This window comes from Balaenoptera borealis (assembly GCF_965194805.1).
Source record: "Balaenoptera borealis genome assembly, chromosome: 13".
NCBI lineage: Eukaryota > Metazoa > Chordata > Mammalia > Artiodactyla > Balaenopteridae > Balaenoptera > Balaenoptera borealis.
The window spans coordinates 39,488,666-39,509,036 of NC_138870.1; the positions used below are offsets into that span (position 1 = coordinate 39,488,666).

The 20,371-nt window shown below is 40.3% G+C and overlaps 1 protein-coding gene across 1 annotated transcript in view; it reads right to left on the reverse strand.

The window, feature by feature from the left end:
• LOC309608861 (uncharacterized protein) overlaps nucleotides 1-20,371 on the reverse strand; it is a 42,512-nt gene continuing 22,141 nt past the window's right edge. The window contains exon 1 of the mRNA XM_082349507.1: nucleotides 1-20,371. This exon is cut by the window's right edge and continues 22,141 nt beyond it. Within this exon, the coding sequence (XP_082205633.1) occupies nucleotides 7,576-7,830 (255 nt within the window). The 5' untranslated portion in view covers nucleotides 7,831-20,371 and the 3' untranslated portion in view covers nucleotides 1-7,575.

Sequence of the window (20,371 nt, forward strand, 5' to 3'; positions counted from 1 at the left end):
CCCCATTTTCAATATCTTGTATCATCTCTGGCTTCTCTTCTAACCTCTGCCAGGCTGGGCAATCACATGTCTAGGAGGTTCTCTGGTTCCTTTTCTCCAGAGAATGAATCCTCTGTGTCTATGTGGTAGGAAGGGATAGACCCTTTGTTACTGTTCAGGGTTCTTGGCCTTCCTTAGTCAATAGAGGTTGATAAGAAGCCAGACAGGAAATTCGGGCAAGGCTTTATTGGGGCCCCTGCTGCAGCAGGGGGCAGTGAAAACAAGTAACAGGTTTCCTTTCTCGCTCCCTGATGGGGGGTGAGCTGGTTCCACATATGGGGTGAAGAGAGGGGTGTGTCCAGGGGTTGGGCCAGAGGGGTGTGTTGGGTGGTTTGCCCACCCCTTTGGTGGTGTTGTGTGCAGGGGGCATGCGCAGTACCCTGCGTTTTCTCCTGACACCCTGTTGTTGCTCCAGGCTCTTCAGAAGTGGCAGTTGGGCTTTTTTTGGTCTTTTTGTATCTTGTTGTCCATAATTTGCCCCAGCTGTGCATGCACGCAGTTATTTTTTAGTCCCTTATCGTTTCTTTGTGTTTTGTTGCTCGAGGAGACCTTTGAGGAGATGTTTGTCATTTGTCCAGGTGCAAGCACTGCAGCAAAGGGTCCCAGGTCCCAGGTCCCAGCTTGTCTCACCTTGGCTATGCCCAATGGACCCTTGGTGTCTACTCCTAATACAGTTCCATGCTCAGTTCCATGCTTCGCCTCTACTTTCTGTGAATCCCTTTGAGAGGATTCTAGAATGAGTTTTCTTGTAGCTTGATAAAATTCCCAGCTGTAGGCACTTAGTTTCAGCTTTTTTCTGTTCTACTAAGACAGTTACTATGCCTTCATGTAATTTCCATCTTGAAAAAAATGATTTTGCTTACTCTTCAGTTCTCTTTGTAATTTTTCCCTTTACGTTGAGAGGTGAAGAGAATGAACATATGATTTCAATCCACCATGTTTAACCATGGGTAATATGCTTTTGAATAATTTTTTTAATGTCAAGAGAAAATGCTCAGCATGTGGAAAAATTAGGAGACTAAACTGTGAAATGAAACATACAAAAGTTTATCCCTAGATTGTGAAATTATTGGTAATAATTTATTATTTTCTTTAAAAAATCATTTCTGGCTTTGCCAAATTTTCTGTAATAATCATACACCCCTTTCAGAATCAGATAATTTAAAAAATATGTTTAAAAATTCATACTGATGCTTATATTGCCTCAACAAGGGCAACTTTGATTGCAGTGAATATTAGTGATCTGGAGAAGAAAGAAGTGTTCATTTTCTCCATAGTAAATATTAAAGCTTCCATAAAAAATTAAATGTAGGCAGGGGAGAAACAAGCTATAATCTTCCTGGTAAGAAATGGTGAATTTTCTCATCACTACCAGTGTAAATTCAATTCCTATAGATAATGGTTAGCCATATATACTTTAAGATTATATAACTGGTATGTACTAAGGATTTAATATAAGGATATATTGCATACAATATGGTTACTCTAAATATTGGAAGGTGCTTTTAAGTGTCTGCCTATAATCTGTCAGAATATTCCAAAATGTGTTCTATGAAATACCAACTCCAACTGATTGTCTGCAAAGAAATAAGTTTGTAGATTGCTGCGTATAATTTTGCTTTCTAGGAGAAACAATTCACATTAGGTAACTGAAGCCTTTGAGGATACTGCAGTAGAGAAACTTGGTTAATTTTATTGGTTTAACTTTGTTTGGTTATGAGTTTTTGAAGCTTAATTTGACCATGGAACTCTTTTTTCACAAAATCCTACCATGTTATCCTGATCATTATCTTCATCACTGTTATTATTGTTACTTAAACTTAAATGTCCAGTTTTTGATTTCTTTCAAGTCATAATCATGTTCTTTGGGCAGAGAGGTTATGGGGCCACAGCTGCTTTTGTGGTCTGGTAGAGTCAAATCATTCAGTTTATTAGAACATAGAGTGCAATAAAATGAACTATCCTGGGTGTCCCCTGCATTGCTTTAGGAGGAAAATATTTTACTGTTTTGTTGGGGAAAGGGGGTAGAATAATTTTCTTGTTTTGTTTGTTTTGTTTTTGGATAAGGCTCAGGAGTCGTGGTTCCCCGATATTTTTCCAGTAGCCGTGGCATTTTGTAAAGCCTGGAGCATCTTGTCGGGGGGGAGTATATTTGCTAAGATATATCTGTAGGTGCTGATTATTGTCAAATTGTACAGCTGGAGCCCTGTGATATGAAGGTTTATTGTCTAATTTTCAAGCAAACACAATTTTAATGAAAGTAATCATTGGGGGATTTTCTTTACCACATTTGTTTTTTATGTCTGGACTCTTTATGAAAGGAAATGGGAAAAATAATTTGGGAATCTAAATAAATCAGACTTTATCTGTTGATATTGTTAAACTGACTATCTGCGCATATACAATAAAATAAATTGCTGGGAAATAATCAGCTCTTTGAAAACAATTTTTCAAAGCCTCCCACTCTAGTCTTTCCACAATGGGAGGTCTCTGGTCTTATGGGAAAGATTTAGAGTAAAGACATGGGTTCTAGTCCCAGGCCTGCCACTAAACAGCTCCAAGATATTATTATTAGTACTATGAATAGCAACTTTTATTGAGGGCTTCATATATTTTAGTTATTGTGCTACAGGCTCTATGTGCATGGGTTCTTTTAATTTTCACTATACCCCATCGGAGAGTTGGACTAAATAACTCCTTGTCCCTTTTCTAGGCTTAAATGATCCCAGAAGATATGTCTCTGCTGCAAGACCTTAATTCCACTGGGGTTGAGGTATGTGTGTGGGGGGGTGAGGAGTTAGGAAGTGAATCTTATCTTCACTAAAAGGGATGAATAGACAAGTTCTTGGGAGCCTGAGATGGAACTCAGAACCATTTTCTAGTCTAAACCAGTGTATAATCTAATATAATATATATTATCACCAGATGTCTTCAGTTGGTTTTTCTGGGGGCCCAAGCATCTGATACCCAAACATAGCATTGTTTTCTTGGATCATAGTCTGTTTAAGTTGGGCAGGGGAGAGGTGGCTTTCATTGACTTGACCATTAAGGACACTGGACAGCCATTCTTCCAGAACTACCAAAATTATTGTGGCTCCTTGAAAAAAATAAATCTTTCAGTTTTTTTAAATAAGGCTCCTGTGTTTGACCATTTCACCATCAACTGTACCAGTCAAGTGCCATCGTGTATCCCCATCACTGTAACTCCATCATCTGATATTTATAAAGTGTCTTGGGGTTTTAAATTCATCTCCTCACCCATGACCTCATGTGATTTCTGTTCCTCAGTATTATACCATATTGTTACATGTCTGGAAGACAAGAACTTCTAGAATATTACTTTTACTGTCTGAGTGCAGGGCTGAGCCACCATCCAGTGGACTCAAGGAGGGAAGGTAAAATCCAGAGGCTTATTCTCAGTTCTGACTCAGTGGACTGAAAGCTTGCACTGCGCCTTGGCCAGATGATTTCTAATTGGCTTCTCTGCTTTGGTAGTGTGGCCTTGGTCCAAGGGGCCATTCTGGCTTGGAGATGGCATGGCAGGCAGAATCCTATTTATCTGTTTTTAACACAAGTATTCCAATGTACAGAAATTTGGGTGTGTGTCACTTCTGTATACATTATGCCTTCTTTTGATGTACAGCTTTAGTGGAATGCATCATCCATCCTTTATCTTCTTAAAAATGTGTCTCACAAAACACTCAGGGAGCTTTTAAAATTCCTAGGAAACTGAGCTCGATGTTTATTGAACTCTGTCACTCTTCTGAGCTCATCTTTCTTAGTGTTTACCCTTTAAATTGTTATCTGCTGAGAGACAGTTGGGAGGTAGTTTTTCTCTGCTCAGTTCTTATTAGGGTTTTAATGATTCTATTACCCCTTCCTCCATTAGGAAATAACTACATGTTAAATAGTTCACCAAATAAGAATAAAATTTGATTTAAACGCTAATAAAATTAATTAGCGTTTAAATCAAATCTGCTGAGTTGAAATGTTTTTGTGGGCAAAGCCTTCCCTGTCTTTTAACTGTGGAACCTTATTTTTAAAAAAAACACACAAAAAACGGAAAGATTTATTTTTTCAAGCAGCCTCAATAACATGGTAATTCTAGAAGAATAGCTGTCCATTTAGTTTCAGGCAAACTGATTTCCTAGGGCCCCAGATCACACAGCCAAGAGTTTACAGAGATTCTGGTGCCTCTAACAATTATGAACAGGCAACTCCTACACAACATGCCACAGTGTGGGTGTGGGGACTGTGAAAGAGACTCTGACCAGTCTAAAATCCAACAATTAGAGATTTATTATTTTGGCTCAAGATTTTGTCACCTGGCAAATTATAAAAAAAACCCGTGTGAGGGTTGACATGGTCAGCCTTATGAGTTTCTCAAAACCTTTCCTGAGAGCAGGTTTTGATATTGCTGGCTGGGACGAAACTAGACATCTAGGGATGGAGAGAGGATTGACAGTGTCAGGGAGATGGCGGCTGGGGGAAGGGAAGCCTAAGAAGGGCCAGCTGGTGATGGGAGAAGGGTGGAAGAAGGCAAAAGATAAATTCTGCCTATTGTGTTCATTTATTTGTTCAACAAATATTTATTGGGAATCTATTTTGTTGATTGAGAAGCACCGTGTTAAGGACTGGGGAAGACAATATCACACCCTGTGGGAGTCTAGGTGTGGGGGCAGGAGGCAGGCAGCCACGTCAACATGTAGTGACAGCAGAGTATATGAAGTGTCATAAGATAGGTGGGCACACAGCACGGTGGGGTCGCAGAGGAAGGATGTATGGCGAGAGGGATGACAGAGAGCCATCTCAGAGACACGGATGTTTGAATTTGGTTTTAAAAGGCAAAGAGAAATGTTTGCCTGGAGGACTAGAGAGAGAATGGACCCTGTATGCCGAGAGGTAGCAAAGGGCACAGAGGTGGGGAAGGGCTTGCTAGGGTACCGAGGTGAGACATTCCAAGAGGCTGGAAACCATGAGGTGCATGGGAGTGGCTGGGGAGTTGGGATAAACTCAAGCTGGAACAGTGTGGCAGACCTTCATCTTTCTTATGGAGCTTGAACTTGACTCTGTAAGTCATGGGGAGGTTCTGACGGAGTAAAGGGCCTGGCCAAATCTGCATCATTGAGGTATAGCTCTGACCACCTTGAAGTGGATGGATTGGTGGCCAGGGATGCAGAGAGACTGAGGACAGGAGAGCAGTGCAGTTTTGACCATATCATGCTTCTGGCACATCCTACAGCTCGAGGGTACTCTGAAAATGGGAACAAAATGCATAAAATCTGTGCCTCTGTAGCCCGCAACTATATGCAAACCTCAAGCAATTGTTTGCTCATGCCTGAGTTTCAAGTGTTTTTGAAGGAATATAACTCAAAGCCTCACAAGGCCAGGAAGACCTAATAGCATAAGACGATGCAATTATTTAAATCTTGGATGAGATATATAGGCTTATGCACAAGTGTTCTTGTTTTTATATTTGTACCAAACGTTTTCAGGTTGTTTTTAGCCCATTTGAATAGTCCATCGACACAAGAACTAACAAGAAGATGAAATTTTGTGAAATTCAACTGAAAAGTAAATGTAATCCTAAGGCTTAATGTTGGTATTTTTCAAAGGACTCTTTCAAACCTACCAAATGAAAGGCTTCAACTTTTAGCAAAAGCTTGGTCTTGATATAAAACATGCCTTTTAGATGCAGTTTCAAAAATATGATGTTCCAACCCAAAAGACACACTCTGATTTGAAGTCCTGCTTTCCTCAGAAGGAGGACAAATCCTGCTGAAGCCAGGAGCTCTTACTGTCAATCCCCACCCTCATCTGGAATGTTTCTGTGGCTCAGACGCAGTGAGCTTTGAACCCGTGGACCAGCGCTCCTGTGGCCATTATACTATGTCAAGGGTAAGAGGCAGATTATGAGAAAATAAATGTTCAAAAGGGAGCAACCTTGCAGAAATAAGAAGAGGGAGGCAAGTCAGATCCTTTTGCTTTGATTGTGAGATAGAGTCACAGCAGGTGCTGGGACTTATGTCAAAATTATAAATAGAATGGAGATTCTCATAAGAATAGCAGAGTGACGCCAGGGTAAGAACTAAGATGAGGTTATGGAGACTTACTTGATCTCCAGTGGCATCTTTTCATGGGGCCTTTCCTGATTCCCCAGCTACACTTTCCTCTCCTGCTTTGCTTATAGTTTATTTCAGGCAATGATTTCCTCTCTTTTGCACCAGAGTTTTGTATTAGGTTTAGCCTGACTACTGCATTGAATTTACCCATTTATTTATCCCTCTTTTGTCTGAGATGGGATTTAAATTGGAGCTACATGGTAAGCCCCTTTGAGGACAGGACAGGTGTGCTACTCATACTGGTTTCCTGATAGTCCAGGGCCTTATATGTAGTAGGTGCTTTACACAGACTGCTTGAAGAGAACTTCAAGGTTTCTGATAGGTTTGATTTCCTGCCACTCACAGCATATGACCTGAGGCAAGGAGTTTAACCCCACTAAACACCAGATTTCTCACTGGGTTCTGCTATTAAATGAAATAATGTATTTTTAAAGCCCCAGTACCTAGCACATAGTATGAACTTAATAATTTCGTACAATTATTATGTGTCTATAGCTTCAAGATTACAATAAACCGTGAGAACAATTTTATTTACACCTATAAGTGGGTTACCTTACTTTTACAAAATGGGACCAAAATACTCTGCCTGACGGAAGTAACAACACACTAGATATAGTGGGTGTTCAAGAGACTCAAAAGTCAAGGTTATACGTCCTACCCAGAGAAGTGATGGAAGAAGGAAAAGAGTTTTAGACAAACTGACAAGTGCACTGGAGTCACACGGGGTTCCAACTTAGACTATTTGTAATGAAAACAGTACTGCCTATTTGTATTTTTCAAAGGACTTGCCCATTTCACAAAGTCTCATTATTTGATGGCTGACAAGATCTGAATTCTCTAGGTAATATCTATAATGTAGCTGGCACGCAGGCAATTTTCTTGGTGCCCTTGCTTGCTAGAAACAAGGGCATTCTCAGTTTGGGCCCCTTCTTCCCTGGGCAACTTCAGATAGAATCTACTTTTCTTCTTATCAACCCCAGCCCTTCCTCAGAAAGTAAGAAACACAGAGTGATTAAGTATGTGGGCTTGGAGACGATTTTGGGTCCCCTGGGATCTGAGACTGAAATTACATATTCAGTTTTTAATTTGGATTTCACACAACCCTGTGAGGTAGGTGGGTAAGTATTACTTTACCCCCTTTCCAGGAGGGGAAACTGAGGCTCAAAGAGGTGAAGTCATTTTTGTAAGACCACACGGCTCATGTGTGGAAAGGTTGGGATTTGAACTCACTTCCGTAGCTAGCTCATAACCGCTATGGAACACTGCTTTCCTGGCTGAGCCAATCACCGGCTGGTCAGTATTGACCAAGCAGTTAGAACTCCCAGAAGGGTAGTAGCAGCGCTGCTACAAGTCAACACGATGTCCCACATGCCCACAACACAGCCAGACCAAAATCCCACCCAAGGAAAGCTGGTTAATGATGACCGTCAGTAGCCACACGCCTGATTTTATAAACGCCGAAGCCCATCAGCCCCATTCCTACCCAAATCTCCTGGTAAACTTGGGTATAGTAGGGCTTCATGGGGATCCAAACATTCTTAATAAGACTTTGAAGCATCTTGACGCAGGACCAACGGCTCAGGCAGCCCCAACTCACAGCCGACAACTCGAGATCTCCCAGCACTTCTGCCTTCTCATTTGTTGTTGTGAGAATAAGTTGAGATAACATTTATATATACTAGTGTTTGTATCTACCAATGGGCAGCTATTGAGGTTTGGGTGAGGGTTTTGAAGAGGGTGATTTTAGGTAGTCAGACGCTGCTCATGCTTCCATATGGCACCAAGGATCGCAGAACCACAGGGACTGTGCAGTGAGAGAGAGCAAACGTGCATCTAGCACCGAGGCCGGTGCTCAGTAAATGTTTGCTGAATGACTTGTTTGAACCTCTATGTTGTAAGTCGTTTGCAACGCAAGATGCAGTAAAGTACACAGTTCCTCACATCGAGAACCTCCATTCTAAACAGAAGGAGCTAGACAAGTAAACAGAAATTAAAACAGTATAATATGTGAGTGAGGTGTCAAGAAGAATTCTTGGAAGAGAACTCTGGGCACTGAGTCTTAGAGGACATGTGGGAGTCTGTCATGCAAAGAGAGGAACGTGTGCCAGGAATAGTATGTTAAAAGGCGCTTGGACGCCAGGGCCCTTTGAAGAAGTACAGATTTTTCTGGGAAGAAGGCGTGTGTGGTGAGTGGGGAGTGAGCGATGGGATACGGCCCCAGGCCTTGAAGGCTGTGCTGGGGAATTGGGATTGCATCCACAAGGCAATGCGTGGAGCCCCTGAAAGACCTTAATTAGGGAAGTGTCATGAGCACATTTTTATTTTAGAAAATTCATACCATTGGGAAATGCACAGAAGGGGTAGAATAGGAAGAGGGTGGATATACAGATAGAGTTACAAGGTTATAATGGTAGAAAAGAAGTCGAGTTATTACAGCAGGGATGAGGAGGAGGAAATGGCTTTCAACTGTACTTAGAAGGTAGAATTTATTGGACATAAGGTCAGGTTAGCTAAGAAAAAAAAGGGATCTGTCTTATTTGGGCAACTACATACATGGCGGTTTCATTAATAATATTAGCTCCCATTTATTGAGTGCTTATCATGTACCTGGCATATTGCTAAGTGCTTTGTGTGCATTATTCCATTTCATTCTCATATCGGTCTGCAAAGTGGTTATTATATTCATTGCATGGATGAGGAAGGTGAGGCTCAGGGCAATTAGGAGCCTTGCGATATGTCATGTGAACTAAGAGGTGGAATTGGGATTCGAACCCAGGTGTCTGACCGTGGGCTCCCAAGCCTATGTCATCAGTCACTGGGGCATGCACAGACACTTCCTGTGCCGAGGAACTGTAGAAAGAGAAGGTCTGGAGAGGGAAGGGAGGAGATGCTGATCACACAGTGCAAGCATGTTCCTACATAAATCCAACCCCGAAAGTTCTATGCTGAGTTTTGCTTGCTTGGAAGCAGCATAGCTCTTCACTGGGGGTGTTGGTCGGTGTGGGTAGAAGAAGGAACCAAGAAGGTGGTCCTTACTAGCATCCTGCTGACATCATGGTGTCTCTCTTCCCTCCTGTAGAGTAGCTGTTGATACAGGAGAGAGAACGAGCAGGATTCTTTAGGTCAGTGTCCCCAGCTTTAGAGGGGATGAGGGAACCCAGCATCTGAAACTACAAGCAGGGAAACCCAGGGATCCAGGGAGGTAGACACAGCTTACATCTCATGGTTAAGGACATTACCCCCACAGGCTTCCTTTAAATACTGAACTCACAGCAAGCAAACGGGCTTAAATAAATATTGGTGGAAGTGATGCAAATTATATGCGAATGAAGAGCTGTTAGTTCTCCTGGCAATCGGCATCTAAGTCAACTCCAGAATGTGTGTGAATCTTTGACTAAGGCAGGCATGAGTGCAGGGGCTCCAAGAGGACGCATCCCCTGTCCATGCCCTCTCAAAATGCAGCTCTTTATTCTAAAGAAGGGCCCACTTAAAGCCTGATTATTCTCCCTAAAGAAGCCTCAGTCTCTTGGGTCTGTCTTGTGAACACATTTTGAGGGTAGGGCACGAGAGAATGCAGTGCCTGTCAGCAGGGAGAGGAAATAAGCTTGGCTTTGAAATGCAGGAAAATACAAACTAACTAATTAGGGTTAACCATTATGCTATTTTTTTTGTAATTCAGCACAGGTTACTCAGTAAATTAGGGGCAAATAGAAATTTTTCATGAATTTCGTCATCAGTCTTTGCCACCATTCAGGCCAGCTAGAGAAAGAGAGGAAAAAGCTCTATCTGGAGTGGTGCCTTCTCAGTGTTGTTCTAAGCTCACAGTTATTCCTTTGGGAGGCTTATTGATAAATCTACCAATGAGACTCCAGCATCTCTGAAGGTTGACTACAGTGAAATGGACATGTCAGTCCTTTTGCTCTCTCACCTTTTGGCACTTGTTTGTGTGGGTTGAGAGGTGTTGGGTAGGATGTGGGATGGAAGAGTGTCAAGAATTAATGGGCATTGCCCAAGAAGATGAATCAGTTGACTGTTTAAGAACCACCATCTACGTGGAAGTAAAAATAACTCTGGGGCAGGAAACCTTATTATGCATATTGTAATTATTGTCTGGGGCATGAAATGACAAGAATGTGTGCTATGTCTATTTGGCTACTGACTTCCCCATTCCTGGCTCCCAGGGACCCCCAGGAGAAGTCTTCTTCTCTTCCTTTGCCAAAGTACCAAAGGTTTCTGCTTCAAGAATGGTTGGGGAGGGGAAGGGGTTCGTCCACCTTGGTGCTTTACCGATTATCTTCCTTCACCCACATACCCGCAGGCCAGTCACCCCTTTCTCGCCAATTTGAGGAGATAGGCAGAGTCTGCACCTTTTGTTGGTATTTCCAGGAGCTGGGACATAAGGAAAGGGGCAATGATATTATCAACATCAGGCCAAATTTGTCTCTTCTCTCTCCCCCTCAATTATTTTTTATGATTCTTTTTTTTAAATTATTATTTATGTATTTATTTATTTATTGGCTGTGTTGGGTCTTCGTTTCTGTGCTAGGGCTTTCTCCAGTTGCGGCAAGTGGAGGCCACTCTTCATCGTGGTGCGCGGGCCTCTCACTATCACGGCCTCTCTTGCTGCGGAGCACAGGCTCCAGACGCGCAGGCTCAGTAGTTGTGGCTCACGGGCCTAATTGCTCGGCGGCGTGTGGGATCTTCCCCGACCAGGGCTCGAACCCGTGTCCCCTGCATTGGCAGGCAGACTCTCAACCACCACACCACCAGGGAAGCCCCCCTCAATTATTTTTAATTGCAGAAAGTATTTATTTAAAAATCTAATAAATATGATACAAATTATACATCCAACAACATCTATAAAAAGAGTCATCAGAAAATCAATATTTCTGTTTGAAGTTTACAGAGATTAATATAGCTCCTTTCCTTAAGAGTTCTATTTCTTTCAACTAGGCAGCCGTCATTACGGATAAGAAAACCATGGCCACAATAGCAGTATTAAAGTTTAAATAACCTTCCACTGCTCTTGTTTATGTCTTTATCATCAGTTGAGCTTTCCATTTCTTCAAAGTCCTGTACATGGCTGGTAATTTTCAATCATCAAATCAAAGTCCTTTGTTGGAATTGTTTCTTTGGTGTCATGCAAGATATGCAGTAATTTGATCAGTCCAGTCCTTTCCATAATTAGAACAAGAGCACATCTTCCTGAAGTATGTGCTCATATCATGGTCTGAAGTCACACAAAAGCAAATGCACAAAGCCCTCATGTTGTGTGGTCCTAAAATATCAGCAATTTTAAATCAATCAATCAATCTGTTTATTTATTTACTAACCTCCAGTAGTTTTTCCACCACCCCAGAGCTAGACATTTATAGCTCTGCTCTATTTTTTTTTTTTTAAATAAACTTATATATTTATTTTTCGCTGTGCTGGGTCTTCATTGTTGGGTCTTTGCTGCTGCGCACGGGCTTTCTCTAGTTGAAGTGAGCAGGGGCTTCTTTTCGTTGTGATGCGCAGGCTTCTCATTGTGGTGGCTTCTCTTGTTGCGGAGCTTGGGCTTTAGGCACGTGGGCTTCAGTAGTCGTGGCTTGTGGGCTCTAGAGTGCAGTCTCAGTAGTTGTGGAGTACGGGCTTAGTTGCTCCGTGGCATGTGGGATCTTCCCAGACCAGGGATCGAACCCGTGTCCCCTGCATTGGCAGGCGGATTCTTAACCACTGCGCCACCAGGGAAGTCCTCTGCTCTATGTTTGACTTATCTGCTGATGATAATGAATGCAAGTCAGAGCATTTCACTTTAAATACATTATTTCTCTGTTCAATGGGTGTGTTGTGGATACCCACCCACAGAAGACTTATTCTAAACCTTCTTGGGTTCCTCAAACACTTAAATGCCTTGAGGATTCCCTATTCATATTATTTACATACCTGTAGAGCTTTAGGCATATGATCACCTGGATGTAATGTGGCATGAAAGCCTCATGGGATTGCTGAGATTGTAGGTACTGTGACCCTTATTTTAAATTTCATTTATTTATTTATTTATGGCTGTGTTGGGTCTTCGTTTCTGTGCGAGGGCTTTCTCTAGTTGCGGCAAGCGGGGGCCACTCTTCATCGCGGTGCGCAGGCCTCTCACTATCGCGGCCTCTCTTGTTGCGGAGCACAGGCTCCAGATGCGCAGGCTCAGTAGTTGTGGCTCACAGGTCTAGTTGCTCCGCGGCATGTGGGATCTTCCCAGACCAGGGCTCGAACCCGTGTCCCCTGCATTGGCAGGCAGATTCTCAACCACTGTGCCACCAGGGAAGCCCACCCTTATTTTAAAGAAGGGGTAACATGTGAGGTGGGTGCATTTATCTGAAGGTCTTTTGTGGGGCAGAGAAGATAAATGCTATGCTCCGACTCTCAGGGGAGACTTATACTGCATCAAATGTCTTTCTCTTTCCGCTGTCTTCTGGTGGTCTCCCTGTCCTGGTCTCTTTCCTCTCTACGGTCCTCCACACAGAGTTAGAATCAAGTTCCTTGACCCCTTTATCGTATTTCTCCGTATTTTCTAGTTTATAAGATTCAGACATCTCAGCTTACCCTCTCTGACAACTGTCCCTGTGTCATGTGTCACAGCAGCCTTGTTTTACATTAGTCTCTCTGGTCCATATCTTTGCATTTGCTGCATTAAGAGTCTTGGCAACTTCTTTCTCCTCCTGGCCAACACAAGCCCATCCTGTCTTCTGAAATAGTCATGAAAACTCCCCTTATCCAGGCCCAATATTCTTGGGGGATTGATTTCACCTATTTCTAAACACCCTTCTCCACATATAATTATGTAAATAGTTGAGAAGTGTTTATCTAATTTTGCAACGATATAAAGAGAAAAACTTTAAGACACATTCATAACCCTACCATCCTAACACAACTTTTAAATTTCTTCATGTTTCCTTCACGTAAGCATTCACATGGTTGTAATATACACAACTTGTATTTCACTTTTCATTCAAAATTATTTTGTTACTATTTTCCATGTCATTGTATTACCTTCATTTTTTAATAATGGTAGTACTATACTCTATGGGCTGCGACTGAGAGAGTAGGGTTTGTGGCCAACCTATGTGTACCCCTTGGGCAAGGCACATAAGCCTTTTTGAGCCCCAGTCTATCTGTGAAATGAGGATAAAATGTATGTAAAGCACATTGTACAGTGCCTGACATTGGACAAACTCTTGCTGTGATTTATTACCTGGTTTCAGCCATGTGACATTGCTTTTATGGTTTGCTGTTTTGAAAACGGTTTTAAGGTTTCTGTCGTTTGTCGTTTTGTCGCTGTTTCATGGGCAGTTCCCAGACAATTGTTCAGCTTCTCTAGGGTAAAGATGGAGCTTTTGTTTGTTTTGTATCACTTCATAGGTCTTCCATTAAAAGACAGAGGTCTGTTTCAATGGACTGTCAATCACTCAGTGCAGTGGCTGACTACACTGCATTCTAAATAATTTCACTCATCGGGTTGAAACCTAGTCACTAGATTTCTATGCCCTGAGACCCCTCTGAGCTTAGTTATAAGTTGCCAAAATAGAAGAAGCGGCTTTGGCGAGATCCCTTTATTTTCTACATCGTTGCTAGCCCATTCCAGCTGAGAAAGTTGAGTTCAGTCAGTCCTTCATTCTGCCCACCTAATTACCTTAACTCTAAAATCTAGGTCATCTTGTGAATGGATAAAGAAGATGTGGTACATATATACAATGAAATATTACTCAGCCATAAAAAGAATGAAATATGCCATTTGCAGCAACATGGATATACCTAGAGATTACCATACTAAGTGAAGTAAGTCAGACTGAGAAAGACAAATATCATATGATATCACTTATATGTGGAATCTTACAAAAAAAATGATACAAATGAACTTTTTTACAAAACAGAAATAGATTTACAGATATCGAAAACAAACTTATGATTACCAAAGGGGAAAGTGTGTGTGTGTGTGTGTGTGGTGGGGGATAAATTAGGAGTTTAGGATTCACAGGTACAAACTACTATATATAAAATAGATAACCAACAGGACCTACTGTATAGCACAGGGAACTTTACTCAATATTTTGTAATAACCTATAAGGGAAAAGAATCTGAAAAAGAATATATAAATATATTCATATATATATACACATATATGAATAACTGAATCACTTTGCTGTACACCTGAAACTAACACAACTTTGTAAATCAACTATAGTTCACTAAAAATAAAATAAAATAAAATAATCTCTCTGTAAAAGATAAATAAATAAATAAATAAAATCTAGGTCATCTTGGGCAAACAGCTTAGCCTTCATCTAAAAGGGGTGTGTCCACCGCTTGTTCAGAACATTCTAATTTATTTAAGGGAGGAAGAGAGGGGTGAAGGGAATGAAAGATGGTCTGCCACTCTGACCTGTGTGAAGGCACTTATGTGATAATGGGATGGGGGTGGAGCCCTGGCCCCCAATTCATTTACATATGGCTTCCTGACAGCCAATCACCAATTGTTTAGCTTGACCACTCCCCTTCCTGAAAAAGGTTCCCCTTAAAGCTTACAACTAACATTTTCCTGACCAGTTTAGGAGGTTCAGATTGGAGTTTTCCACTAAGAAATGGCTGCGTACCCACATATTCTGGTATATTCTCTTTCCTAAAGTACTAACTTGTCATTTTAGAGTAAGCTCTTTCCTCCCATTTACAAAATGAGGAATAATCACTGCACTCTCTGTATTTCATGGACCCAGCAGATAATGTTAGCTGAGAAGAAAGGTGCTTTTAAAAATTCTCATGTTACTTTGGTTTCAGCTGTTTACATATCCTAACAACTATATGCAATTTTCCATGTTCTCAATTTTCTGTCTAGTGATAAAACTTTTGTTCTCCAACACCTCTTGATGGCAGTTGCCCAAAAGTCTCCTGTTTTGTCTTGTAAGCTTATCAAGCTTATCAATGGTTAGTTGTGTTTGTAGTAATTCTCTATTTTAATATGGGCTTCTGATATTTTAGGTTCAAAAAATAGCTTCTGTGCTAATTCTCACGTCAAATGAGGAGGCTCATTTCCAATGATTGCTTAATCTTTATCCCCAAAAGAATATTTCCACCATAAAAAAGTCAAAAGGCATTCTCCACACCAACTTGCCTGCACATGTCTGCTTTGCTTTGTTCCCTTTTTCTTCTGCTCTTGAAATCTTCTGGCATGACTGAAGCCTGGGAAGCAACATAATTTGAGGTGAAAAGTTTGAAGTCGTCAACACACCTTCTGAAGATGCATTTCTAGTATCAAAATTATGTAGAGATGGAATGGGGTCAGTTCCCATCTGGCTTTTCCACCTTACATTAGTCTGTAGTTTAGACTAATTGACACCATTTCCCATTGCATTGTATCAAATTTTAGGAGAATTGTTTCCCTCAGGGTAGAATTTCTATCAAATCCCTGTATAGCTTACTCTGCAACAATAATGGGAGAAGACATTTTGCTAAAGTGTGAGCAACTGACCTCTTGTTTTTGAAAAGTAATTATGAAGTCACCTCTTTTTTTAATCCTAGTAGATCAATTTTCTGATTGAAAAGAATTGAAAACTTTGTTTTGCTTTTTTTTTTGAAAATATGACTACCATCAGGAGTTACCAAGTGTAATTTATTCTTTATATATGAAAGATAAAGTCACTAGAAGAACATGTGAGGGGGCAGAGAGATAGATTTCAAACATGCTGTCTAAATAAAAAACCAGTTTTCAACCTGTTTCAGGGGACAAATTGTATGAATGAGAGGCAGTGCATCATGGTGGATAAGAGCATAGACTGGGTTTGACTCCTGGCTCTACTTACTGGCTGTGTGACAGCAGGTGAGGTATTTAATCCCTCTGTGCCTCAGTTTCCTCATCTGTAGAATGGGGAGAAGACCCCCCCTACCACTACTAATACCTACCTCAGAAGGTTATTGTGATGATTAAATGAGTTAATATTTATAAAGTGCTTAGAATGGTACCTTAGCGCATAGTAAATGTGATGTTTCAGCTGCTGCTATCACTACAGATGTAGGATTTTATATTATGAAGACCGAAAGAGCTTTTCTGTAAACATGGCCTAGGGCCTTCTTCCAGGGAAGATCCTTTAGGTCTAGACTTCCTATTTTACAGTTTTAAATTTATACCAACATTTCTTCTGTTTCACTAAATGGAGAATCAGTTCTACCCAGAAATCTCAATTCTAATCATTATCTGATAGCCTTAACTGACAAACAGCGCACTATTTGGGGAAGTATTTTTCAAGAATCGCTTGATGATTAAAGTTGACTGATAAAAAAATTAGAGAACAAACAGGAACATTTGATGGTGAAAATACAGTATTTTTAGGATCATGGTGAGTATGTGTTGTAGTTCTATATGTAACAGTTTGTAATTCTCTATGTGCGTGATTATTTAAGCAAACCTTGCTTTCCTAATGAGACCTGAAACTCCATGGGAATAGGGACTATGTTTTGCTTACCATTAAATTCCAGCACCCATTGCTTGACACATAGTAGGCATTCAAAAGTAGTTGTCAAAAGTAGTTGAATGCATGGCTTGGTAATAAAAAATGATCCTTTGGAAGTCATTTTGTTATACAATAGCCTCTTAAGAAGTTGATATGTAGCTGATGGGGTTATTCATACTCTTACTATTTCTATTAAGAAAGTATAAGTGTGACAGAACAAGAGCAACAGAGAGATTCATTAACTTAGCAAAGAGGCAGGCTTGAGGATCAGCCTCTAGTCTTCTGAGTCCTAGTCTGGGTGTGTTTCTAGTAAGATGAAAAGGATTTACAAAATCAAGAAATTCTGCCTTCTTTTTCTCTTTAATATTTTTCTTTCTTCTCCTCTGCAGTAGTTCCGTGGCTTGCATCTCTAGATGCCGAAAGAGGAAAGGAGAGAATCTTCAGACACTTGGTTAGTACTCTCCTTCTGGAAGAAAGTGTACATCAAAGAACAGACTAGCTAGCTACATACTCATGATTCAGAGCCTTGCCTCTGAGGGGCCAGGTCCTGGTGACAGTTTCTGACATTCTGATAAAGTTAGTGTGTGCTGCTGCCCCCCAGGCAGGTGTCCTGAACATCAAAAGGTTAGTATCAGCAATGGCAATTTTAAATGAATGTGACATCTTGCTGAAAAATTACCGCATATGCAAATGGATGACTTTGTATTTAGCTCCTGAAAATACTGTACATAGAAAGACATCCTTAACCATCTGCAAACAATTTTGAGGAAATTAAAGTTTTGGAGCTCAACTCAATGATTTCCTCTTATCTTTGTTATTATTATTATTTCCCCGTTGCCTTGCCCTCAAATCAGATCCTAAAGCTTGTTTCCTATAAAATAGCTCCCAACAAATTTGTAAGTCAGACTCTTTGCCCTCTGTCCTCTTTGACTTTCAGACATCCCTCTGGTCTTGCTCTAAGTTACGTGTACATATCACAGACCTAAATGTTCTTGCTTTTTTGCTACTCTTAGCACATGTGGAGATGATTTAGTTGCTGAAAGAGGAAGTTTTGGACACCTAGTTTTTACAAAATCCAAATCCTGTGGAATCAGACAGAGGTTTTTCTGTCTCCTTAAACTGTAAACCAGAAGCAAAATCAAACTAAATTTAAAAAAATCAAATTATGCCATTAGAATAATGTTCTGTATCAAGGGCATGAGAATTTAAGGTTAGGTAATTTACAGTTATTACTGTTAGGCCACACACAACTCTATCCAGTTTGGTTACATCAGGTGGAGTTGTAATCGTCTTTTGGACTTGTTGGCTCTCTTGTTTCATTTCAGCCTCCATGCTAGATTAAAATTCCATAAAACCGTGATTAACTAAAATGCTTGAGGAATGAGGACTTGTGTTTCACTTAATTTTCTGGTTAGCTGTTAGCTGAAGTTTAACCAGAAAAACTCTTGGCTTTAATCCTTGTTGAAAAACTTTCTAAAATTATTTCATTTCCTTGAATTAAAAGGATAGCACAGTGGAAAAGTCTGTCACTGGTAGTTTGGAACATTGCACGTTTCTAGGGATCATTTTCTGACTGTTATAAAATGTTACAGATGGAGGGTTGAAAGGTTGAAATGAATGTGGAAACTAGACCCCTGAGGTCAATCAGCGAGTTACCTCTATGTTTTAAAAGTGGACAATAAACTAGTAATTATTGAGCACCTATTACTTGCCAGACCTTAGACTCTCCCCTTCAGGAGCCCAACATTCTGGTGGAGAGAGAGATGTGTTAACAGATAATTACTATATAATGTAATAAGTGCTTAAGAAGGAATGAGGTAAGTGCTATTGTAGCTCAGAGCAGGGAACAGTCAATGACCTGAGGAAGTCAAAGACCTCATCTGGTGGAGGATGGTGGCCTGGGTCTTGACACATGCATGGGAGTTAAGTAGAGATGAGTAGGTAAGACATCCTTGGCACAGGGAACAGACTGACCCGGTGTGTCTATCTGTCTGTGTGCCAGCTCGGGAGACACTGTTGGTAGATGTGTCTGGACAGCAGGCTAGGGCAGACTCTAAAGGGTCATTTATACAGAGTTCAAGTGCTAGTTTGTATGCAATATTTAACAAAGGAGTTTAAAAATCTGATGTGTTTTCCAGAAAGATTGCTCCAGCAATGGTGGGAAGGAAGCATGGGAAAGAGGAAGAGGCTATTTTGACTAACTAGTTAATATTTCAAAAAACCTTTTACTGTTTTGTTGACCTGAATCATAGTTTGTAATATTATTTTACTGTTAAGTGGGAAAACATTTCAGTTTTCTTCTCTCTTTTAGGTGCTGTATTATTATTATCTTCACTTTGAATATTGGGAAACTAAGGCACAATGGGCTTGTGACTTCCCCAAGGTTCTGAATGGAATCCATTGAGAAACTGTCTCGAAGTTTCTTCCAGCAATCGCTAGACCCCACTCCCCAATATTACAGCATATTTATGATATAATTAACTTTCAGAAAGCCATATGGCTTTTGTTACAAAGACTAAAGGAATGTGCTTTTCATAACAAATGGCATATGGCCTCCAATAGCTCTTTGCTTGCATATTTTAACAAAATGAACACATACAGAAATTAGATGCCTCAGGTCAGTTAGCAGACTGAGGTTGATTTTCTTCTGCTCTCTCTAATTATAACTGCATTTTTGACAAATATCAAGGGGTTTTTTGGCAGCCTGTGAATGTAAATATACACAACGTGGCTCAGATGATCCTTTTCTCCTATGGCCTTGCCCCTTTAAAGAGTTGGCACTGGTCTCATTCACAGTGGAGCGTGCAGCTCACAGAAACAGGCCATTTCTCGTGAAGCTGCACCCTTGCAGAATGGTGGGAAAATCAGCTGACTTAAATGATAGAGTAGACAAAAGGAACACATAAATGGGTACCACTGAGTTGAAAGTTGACATTTATCTTTGGTCCCTTAAGTGATGTAGTGCTGATTGGGTACATGATAGTTACTCACATGCTGAACTAATTTAGTCGCAGTTAAGTGTGAGGGCTCACACTTGATCTCTTAGAGTTATTCGGGAACCTTTCTATTTTGGGTAACATGCCTTAAAGTTCTGCCCTCTTAGTTCACACTGTGTCTCCTCCTTTTACTGATTTAGCAGGTTTTCTGATGGAGTCTGAGAATGAATTCCTTGCAACTTTCATATTATCATATTACAATATTCATCACTGATTATTTGTGCTCAAGGTCAATGACATTATCTCATTGGAATTCCCTGGACTCTGAATTCATAACATAGTCCAAAATGCTCTTGTCTGTGATGGGAAAATTGCAGCACAATTACTGTAAGTCAGTTGGTTCACAAAGGATCTGAGTTTCAAATTTAGCTACTCATCGTATCGGCAAATCACTTGCATTTTTTAATGCTTGTGTTTATATTACACTACTAATAAAAGTTTTTTGTTAGTTAAGTGGAAGTATATCAACTTTAAAAGGAAAATTAAAATATGCATGTTTCTTCAGTAACTAAAGTAAAAAGTAAAAATACATTTTAGTTGATATTGAAATAGTTAAATCCTCCTATTCAAAGTGTAATTTTCTAAAAACAAAACCACATAATTTAGGATAATTTATTAATGTAGAATAAACCAAATGTTTTAAATAATAAATTAAACTTTTAGTCTGTCTTTTTCTCATCTAAAAATGACTCATTCAAATCCTGTTCATACAAAAAAAGAAAATGTTTGTTAACTT